This window comes from Salvelinus sp. IW2-2015, unplaced genomic scaffold (assembly GCF_002910315.2).
Source record: "Salvelinus sp. IW2-2015 unplaced genomic scaffold, ASM291031v2 Un_scaffold3520, whole genome shotgun sequence".
Taxonomy (NCBI): Eukaryota; Metazoa; Chordata; class Actinopteri; order Salmoniformes; family Salmonidae; genus Salvelinus; species Salvelinus sp. IW2-2015.
The window spans coordinates 58963-68165 of NW_019944800.1; the positions used below are offsets into that span (position 1 = coordinate 58963).

At 48.7% G+C, this 9203-nt stretch overlaps 2 protein-coding genes and 1 long non-coding RNA gene across 3 annotated transcripts in view; 1 reads left to right on the forward strand and 2 right to left on the reverse strand.

Moving 5' to 3' along the window:
• The window catches only part of LOC139025896 (uncharacterized), a 6815-nt gene extending 4897 nt beyond the window's left edge, over nt 1-1918 (forward strand). Inside the window, exons 3-4 of the mRNA XM_070441151.1 lie at nt 586-1399; nt 1521-1918. Of these exons, the coding sequence (XP_070297252.1) occupies nt 586-1399; nt 1521-1918 (1212 nt within the window). The remainder of the gene's footprint in view (nt 1-585; nt 1400-1520) is intronic.
• Nucleotides 1919-3858: 1940 nt separating this feature from the next.
• On the reverse strand, nt 3859-4985 carry LOC112076025 (uncharacterized). Its single transcript, XR_011477564.1, has 3 exons — nt 4799-4985; nt 4193-4350; nt 3859-3954 (listed from the first exon to the last, which is right to left on the reverse strand). It is a non-coding gene; the product is annotated as an uncharacterized lncRNA (long non-coding RNA).
• Nucleotides 4986-5156: 171 nt separating this feature from the next.
• LOC139025897 (uncharacterized) overlaps nt 5157-9203 on the reverse strand; it is a 20919-nt gene continuing 16872 nt past the window's right edge. The window contains exons 3-4 of the mRNA XM_070441152.1: nt 5299-7060; nt 5157-5183 (exon numbers count right to left, since the gene is read on the reverse strand). Of these exons, the coding sequence (XP_070297253.1) occupies nt 5157-5183; nt 5299-7029 (1758 nt within the window). The 5' untranslated portion in view covers nt 7030-7060. The remainder of the gene's footprint in view (nt 5184-5298; nt 7061-9203) is intronic.

The window sequence follows — 9203 nt, forward strand, 5'->3', positions numbered from 1 at the left end:
CCTAGCGGAGGACAACGGCGCAGCCCCTGCGGGAGGATAACGGCGCACCTCTAGCGGAGGACAACGGCGCGCCTCTAGCGGGAGGACAACGGCGCAGCCCCTAGCCGGGAGGAAAACCGGCGCAGCCCTAGCGGGGAGGGACCAAGGCGCAGTGCCCCTAGCGGGAGGACAACGGCGCAGCCTCTAGCGGAGGACAACGCGCGAGGCCCTAGCGGGAGGACAACGGCGCAGCCCCTAGCGGGAGGACAACGGGCGCAGCTCAGCGGGAGGACAACGCGCAGCCTCTAGCGGGAGGACAACGCCGCAGCCCTACCGGGAGGCAAACAAATCACAGCCTCTAGTGGGAAGACAACATCGCAGCAGACACCAAGCAGATGTACACTTCTTGTGTCAGCTTAAAAAAATACAAACTCTCTGATTCAGGTCTACACACAACACATGGAGTCCATCCTCACATCCTCGATCACTGTCTGGTTTAGGAATGTGTCTGCCCACTCCAAGGGCAAACAGCAATGGATTGTCCTGTCTGCTGACAGGATCACACAGCTGCCACCTGCCCTCCATTCAGGTCCTGAATGACTCCAGGGCAAGCGAAGCGTGCAGGAAAGACCAAAACCTCCCAGAACAGCTTCTTTCCCTGTACCTCGCCCTCAACAACCGGCCACCAGAACAGCTTTCCTGTACGTCGCCCTCAACAACCGGCCACCAGAACAGCTTCTTTCCCTGTACCGTCGCCTCAACAACGGCCACCGAACAGCTTCTTTCCCCTGTACCGTCGCCCTCAACAACGGCCACCGAGACAGCTTCTTCCCCTGTACCCGTCGCACCAACAACCGGCCACCTGAACAGCTTCTTCCCCTGTACCGTCGCCCTCAACACCGGCCACTGAACAGCTTCTTCCCCTGTACCGTCCCCTCAACAACGGGCCACCTGAACAGCTTCTTCCCTGTACCTGTCCCCTCACAACGGCCACCTGAACAGCCTTCTTCCCTTGTACCGTCGCCCTCAACAACCGGCCACCTGAACAGCTTCTTCCCCTGTACCGTCGCCCTCAACAACCGGCCACCGGAACAGCTTCTTCCCCTGTACCGTCGCCCTCAACAACCGGCACCAGAACAGCTTCTTCCCCTGTACCGTCGCCCTCAACAACCGGCACCAGAACAGCTTCTTTCCCTGTACCGTCGCCCCTCACACCGGCCACCTGAACAGCTTCTTTCCTGTACCGTCGCCCTCAAACAACCGGCCACCGGAAAGCTTCTTCCCCTGTACCGTCGCCCTCAACAACCGGCCACTGAACAGCTTCTTCCCCTGTACGTCGCCCTCAACAACCGGCACCTGAACAGCTTCTTCCCCTGTACCGTCGCCCTCAACAACCGGCCACCTAACAGCTTCTTCCCCTGTACCGTCACCCTCAACAACGCCCCTGAACAGCTTCTTTCCCTGTACCGTCGCCCTCACAAACCGGCCACCTGAACAGCTTCTTTCCCTGTACCGTCGCCCTAACACCGCCACCTGAACAGCTTTCTTCCCTGTACCGTCGCCCTCAACAACCGGCCACCGAACAGCTTCTTCCCCTGTACCGTCGCCCTCAACAACCGGCCCACTGAACAGCTTCTTCCCCTGTACCGTCGCCCTCAACACCGGCCACCTGAACAGCTTCTTCCCTGTACCGTCGCCCTCACAACCGGCCACTGAAAGCTTTCTTCCCTCTGTACCGTCACCTCTCAACAACCGGCCACCTGACAGCTTCTTCCCTGTACCGTCGCCCTCAACAACCGGCCACCTGAAACAGCTTTTCCCCTGTACGTCGCCCAACAACCGGCCACCGGAACAGCTTCTTCCCTGTACCGTCGCCCTCAACAACCGGCCACTGGTCCACAATGATCTTCTCATTCATGGACTGACAACCCTGCACTAGAAACGTCCCATTGCTCTTTTGCACTCTATGCAAATCCCATATGACTCTATTCATTTACACATTTTCCCCACCGACATCATCCTATTATTTACATACATCATTTATAAGGTTGCTTTGTGTTTATAGTGTAGTCCTGTAGTTCTTAGGCCTACAGTGTTACATGGTTGTCATAACCGCACGTGGATTGTGGTAAACTCTGCTTCAACATATGGTTGTTGTATATCCTGTTTATCGTCTGTCCTGTATATCCTGTTTATGGTCTGTATATCCTTTTTATCGTCTGTCCTGTATATCCTGTTTATGGTCTGATATTGTTTATCGTCTGTCTGTATATCCTGTTTTATCGTCTGTCTGTATATCCTGTTTATGGTCTGTCTGTATAATCCTGTTTATGGTCTGTCTGTATATCTGTTTATCGTCTGTCTGTATATTCCTGTTTATCGTCTGTCTGTATATCCTGTTTATGGTCTGTATATCCTTTTTATCGTCTGTCTGTATTCCTGTTTATGGTCTGTATACCCTGTTTATCGTCTTGTCTGTATATCCTGTTTATGGTCTGTATAATTCCTGTTTATCGTCTGTCTGTATATCCTGTTTATGGTCTGTATATCCTGTTTATCGTCTGGCTGTATATCCTGTTTATGGTCTGTATATCTGTTTATCGTCTGGCTGTATATCCTGTTTATGGTCTGTATATATCCTTTTTATCGTCTGTCTGTATATCCTGTTTATGGTCTGTATATCTGTTTAATCGTCTGGCTGTATATCCTGTTTAGGTCTGTATATCCTGTTTATCGTCTGGCTGTATATCCTGTTTATGGTCTGTATATCCTTGTTATCGTCTGGCTGTATATCCTGTTTATTGGTCTGTATATCCTGTTTATGGTCTGTATTCCTGTTTTATGGTCTGGCTGTATATCCTGTTTATCGTCTGGCTGTATATCCTGTTTATGGTCTGTATATCCTGTTTATGGTCTGTATATCCTGTTATGGTCTGGCTGTATATCCTGTTATCGTCTGTCTGTATATCCCTGTTTATGGGTCTGTATCTCCGTTATCGTCTGGCTGTATATCCTGTTTTGTGGTCTGTATATCCTGTTTAGGTCGTATAATCCTGTATGTCTGGCTGTATATCCTGTTTATCGTCTGGCTGTAATATCTGTTTATCGTCTGGCTGTATATCCTGTTTTTATCGTCTGGCTGGATATCCCTGTTTATCGTTGTGCTGTATATCCTGTTTATCGTACTGGCTGTATATCCTGTTTATCGTCTGGATGGTATATCCTGTTTATGGTCTGGCTGTATATCCTGTTTATGGTCTGGCTGTATATCCTGTTTATCGTCTGGCTGTATATCCTGTTTATCTCTGGCTGTATATCCTGTTTATCGTCTGGCTGTATATCCTGTTTATCGGTCTGAGCTGTATATCCTGTTTATCGTCTGGCTGTATATCCTGTTGTCGGTCTGGCTGTATTCCTGTTTTGTCGTCTGGCTGTATATCCTGTTTGTCGTCTGGCTTATATCCTGTTTGTCGTCTGGCTGTAATAATCCTGTTTATCGTCTGGCTGTATATCCTGTTTATCGTCTGGCTGTATATCCTGTTGTCGTCTGGCTGTATTCCTGTTTGTCGTCTGGCTGTTATCCTGTTTGTCGTCCTGGCTGTATCTGTTTGTGTCTGCTGTATATCCTGTTTGTCGTCTGGCTTATATCGTTGTCGTCTGGCTGTATTCTGTTTATTGTGGCAGCACCGATTCACTGAGTCAATTCTGTACAGGCTAATGTGTTTGGCGACATAAAGGTGATTCTGATTATGGGGAGAGGTCAGGTTATGGTGAGAGGTCAGAGGTCAGAAGTTATGGGTGAGGGGTGATGGTGAATGTGTGAGAGGTCAGAGGTATGGGTGCTGTGTGGAGGTCAGAGTGTAGGGGTGAGGGGTGTATCGCCTTGACAGAGGTAGAGACAGTGTAGGGCCAGCTCTGTGTTGCTGCCCCCTCCTGGTAGACAGCTAGAACTACACACAGACAACATTGCCGCCACTGGTAGACAGAGAGAGAGGAGTTGAGGTGTGTTCTTTCTTTCCTCCCAAACCTCAGTTATTTGTAACCCCATTTAATCACTGAACTACCGTATATTCACTTGTATCTGAGATGTTAAAACAATGGTTCTGTTAACAGCTTCATAAGCTTCATAAACCCTTCATAAGTCCTTAATACGTCCTTCATAMATTCTTCATAGATAAATCATTCATAAGCCAATTTTACCCTAAATTCATACCTTGGTCCTGGATGACAGAACTCTTCCCAAGCTCCTCCCATGGTTTCCAGAGCAACTCCTCATTGGATGATGATTCCTCTGGCCATGTCCTGGACTCTTCCTCCCTCTCTAGACAACATGGCAGCTCAGCCTGGAACCCTGGACCCATGTTGATACACCTGGAAAATGTTTCAATGAATAAACGAATAAACAAACAAATCAATTAATCAATGAATGAACGAAAGAACAACAACAAAATAACGAACGAACGAAAGAACAAACGAACAGAACAAACATACAAACAACGAAAACAAACATACAAACGAACGAAAGAACAAACAAACAAACGAACACGAACGAACGAACAACAGAACGAAAGAACAAACGAACAAACAAATAACGAACAAGCGAATGAAAGAAACAAAACAAACAAACCGAAGAAAGAACAAACAAACAAACAAAGAACAAACAAACAAACGAAAGAACAAACAAACAAACAAACGAACGAACGAACAAGCGAACGAAACAAAACGACAACAACGAACAAGCGACGAAAGAACAAACAACGAACAACACGAACGAACGAAAGAAGAAAAAAATGGCAGTACTCTGTCCATCCATACTCACGGAAGTATAAAATATCCCTCCTCCTCTTCAGTCATCCCTCCCGTCCCTCGTTCCCCGACTGAAGGGGGCATGAGGGAGGAGAGGATCCCCGTTCCTCTGCGTCTGGGGTTCAGCATAGGTAGAGGGGTGTAGTGGAGCCCTCTCCCTAACCGCTCCACCCCCTTCTGTCCTCCTCCTCCTCCTCCTCCTCCTCCTCCTCCTCCTCCTCTACTAGACTGGAGCAGACTAGGGAAGGGAGTACCTCTATACACCACTAGGGGTGCTGCTCCATTCTGTGAGAGTCCACCGGGGGGCTGGGATGGAAGAGAGTAGGGGTGGAGGGAGGAGTGAAGGGCTGGGGCGGAGGTAAAGGAGGATTCTACCAGAGWTTGAAGACTATAGTGACCTGTGAGCAGAAAAGAGGGGGGGGGGAGAGCAACACAATAGATGGGAGGGAGGTAAGGAGGAGACTGGACACAAATTAGAACATATTGGTTTGGCAACACCCTTCCACACAGCACCATACCTGTATTATTCTCATAGTCCCGGTGAACATGTCTCTGAGTGAACACTGCCTCCTGGCCGTATACATGGCCGGCGCTTGAGGGGTTGCCGTCGACGACACCCACTTCACCTGACTGCTGCGGCCAATGACAGGGTGGGAGCTTCCACATGACGGTGGAGGGGTGGGAAGTGTGGAGTGGCTGGTGAGAGGAGGGGTAAAACTGGACTGTTCCACCAGAACCCCCCCCTGTGGACTGGGTGAGTCCAACTGTCCTGACAGAGGGTGGTGGGGTGAGTTTAGGAGGGGAGAGGGAATGAGGGGGGAGGGGTGTGGGAGGAGGGCTAAGGACCAGGGGGAAGGGGTGAGGCGAAGGAGGAGGAGGTGAAGGAAGAGTGGAAGAGTCTGTGTGCGAATCGTAAGCACTTGTTTTGATCCGTCCCGTGCTTCCTCCTCCCAGTCCGAATCCGAAAATCCCACTTCCGGAATTCCCATTCGGAATTCTGCTGCCGCCAACGTTGCGTCTGAAGGAGAACGCCTCGGAGAAGGAGTCCAGTTTCTGCTGGTACACCCTACCACCAGCACCACTAGCACCACCTGCTGCCTGGGAATTGGAGTATAGAAAGGCCCAGTCCTGGGGATACCCCCCATCCCTCTCCCTTCCCTCCCCAGCCACAGCACCACGATCTGGGGGAGTAGGACTCACCCAAGACCCAGGCTTTAACTGGGCCTCTAGAGGATCCAAGTTCGACCTTCTACCCCCGAAATCATCACAGTCTCCTCCAAAATCATCAACTCTTCTCAAACTATTCTCCTCTCCTGTATTATCCACCCTATAGCCAAAGCTATCAGTACCATGATAGACATAGTCAGTTGTATTATTGCCACCGTCATGGCTACCGGTAGTGGTGTCTCTATAACCACTACTACCATCTCCCCTCTCCTCACACACATACTCTCTACTGTAGAACACGTCATCCCTGTTACTACAGCCCTCATCCGTTCTGTAGAACACGCCATCCCTGTTACTACAGCCCTCATCCGTTCCTGGAAAGACGTCATTCCTGATATCATCCGTTCTGTGAAAGGCTTCATCCCTAGTGTTCGACCCCTCATCCGTTTTCTCCTCACACCCAGGATCTCTACTGTTACTGTAGAAGACATCATCCCTACTGCTCTTACAGCCTTCATCCGTTCTGTGAAAGACGTCATCCCTGTTACAGCCCTCATCCATCCTGTGGTACATATCACCACCACTACCGCTGGCGCTGCTGTCATCCCCATCGCAGCCGTCATCCCTTTGGCTAGCATAGCCAAGGCTCTGACCTTCAAAATGGTTGCCGAAATGTTCCCCTTGACCTACACTGTCGTRCACAACCCCCCTATTACAGTAGCTAGCTTTCTGCCCTCCAAAACAACCATCTCTACCATCAACGTCACTACAGTTATCACCTCTGCTATGTCCACGAATGTCTACATAACTACCTCTTCCACCACCCATACCCTTGTACCTGTCGCTGCTCCCGCTAGAATAGAGGCTTGAATCAGGGAGAGTGGTCCTGGGTGCCGCCTCTATTCCAGTCCCTCTATATTGCTCCAMGGGAGTCTGGGGCTCCAAGGGGTGGTGGCAGGATGTGTGGCCCAGGCCGGGGCTCCCGACGCTGGGGTGGAGGTGGTGGAGGTGATGCTGGAGGTATGGGTCCTGGTAAGGCCGGGGGGTTGGAGGTTGGAGGGAKGTCGGGTCGGCCATTGGGGTAGTCTCTGGTCTCTCTGGGTGTGTTCTGTGGATAGAAGGACCTTTAGTGGCAAAGATGAAGAGGTCCCGGAGCAGACATGGTTCTTTAAAACTCTAGGAAAAAAGGGGGGAAGAGGAGTCTAGGAAAAAGGGGGGAAAGGAGTCTAGGAAAAAGGGAAAGAGGGAAGGAGACAGTCGGAAACAAGGGGACGTGAGAAGGGTTGGAGGGAAGGAGAAGAGGCTGGAGGTAAAGAGCAGTGGAGGAATAAGTACCAAGTACCAGTCACCAGTAGCCAGACAGACAGACAGAACCGTCACTAGGTCTATCATCAGTATAGACGCAGTCAGCCACCAGACAGAACCGTGCACTGGGTCTATCTATCAGTATAGGCAGTCAGCCACCAGTCAGAACCGTCACTATGGTCTATCTATCAGTACAGGCAGGTCAGCCACCAGACAGACAGTCAGAACCGGTGCACTATGGTTATCTATCAGTATAGGCAGGTCAGCCACCAGACAGACATCAGCACCGGCACCTGGTCTATCTATATCAGTATAGACAGGTCAGCCCACCAGACAGAACCGTGCACTAGTCTATCTATCAGTATAGACAGTCAGCACCCAGTCAGAACCGTGCACTGGGTCTTCTATCAGTATATAGGCAGGTCAGCACCCAGACAGACAGTCAGAACCGTCACTGGGTCTATCTATCAGTATAGGCAGGTCAGCCCAGACAGACAGAAACCGTGCACTAGGTCTATCTATCAGTATAGGCAGGTCATGCACCCAGTCAGAACCGTGCACTAGGTCTATCTATCATAGGCAGGTCAGCACCAGACAGTCAGAACCGTGCACTAGTTATCTATCAGTATAGACGTCAGCCACCAGACAGAACCGTGCACTGGTCTATCTATCAGTATAGGCAGGTCAGCCACCAGACAGAAACCGTGCACTGGGTCTATCTATCAGTATAGGCAGGTCAGCCACCAGATCAGAACCGTGCACTAGGTCTATCTATCAGTATAGGCAGGTCAGCCACCAGACAGACAGAACCATGCACTAGGTTATCTATCAGTATAGGCAGGTCAGCACCAGACAGACAGTCAGAACCGTGCAGTAAAAGTCTAAAATTTTGGTTTTTTAAATTATACTTAAGTATAAAATGTAAATGTAATTGCTAAAATATACTTAAGTAATGGCCAGCAGTAAATGAAAACGCATGAACATTGTGTCCTCTGTTTCCTTAATATAAGGAATTGAAATGATTAATACTTTTACTTTTGTTCTAAATATATTTTAGCAATTACATTTACTTTTGATACTTTTAATATATTTACTGGGTGACTTTTACTTGCAGTCATTTTCTATTAAAGGTATCTTTATTTACTCAAGTATGTAATTGAGTACTTTTGCCACCACTGGCAAACGATCTGTTGGCCTAATGTGTAAACTTACCTAGAGAAGCAGGAAAATACAAAAACCACAGTCTTCGCTAGTGAGAAAACCCAGTCCCAACTTTGACTCTGTCATTAAAACTTAGTACCATAGTCCATATGACTATCACACACTGAAACTGGCCTGTAGATACAGGCCATTATATCAGTTCAATTCAACTACGCAACAATGCACACTTCTAGCTTCCTCCTCTATCTCTCTCCTTCTCGCTTCTCTCTCTTCTCTCCTCTCTCTCTCTCTCTCTCTCTCTCTCTCTACTGGTGTATTAGGTTAAGATAGTATGACTCATAGAAGAGAGAAAGAGAGCGAGAGAGGAGGAAGAGAAAGAGAAAGAGGAGACAGAGAGAATAGAGAGAATAGAGAGAATAGAGAGAATAGAGAGAGAACAGAGAGAGGAGGAGAGGAAAGAGGAGGAAGAGGAGCCAAGAAAGAGTGGTGATTCCGCTCTTACTAAGTTTAGCATTTCTTCACTTTTCATGCTGGCTTATATCTCTGATTGTTCCTTCCTTGTATTCTTGTCTTTCGTTAAGTCTTTTAGTTTATATCTTGTTTGTCGATAAAAAAAACTATGTCTCAAAATATCTCAAACACGTGCAACACACACTTTTTAATTTCTTTCTCTATACACACACACACACACCACACACACACACACACACACACACACACACACACACACACAACACACACCACACACACAACACCACACACACACACACACACACACACACACA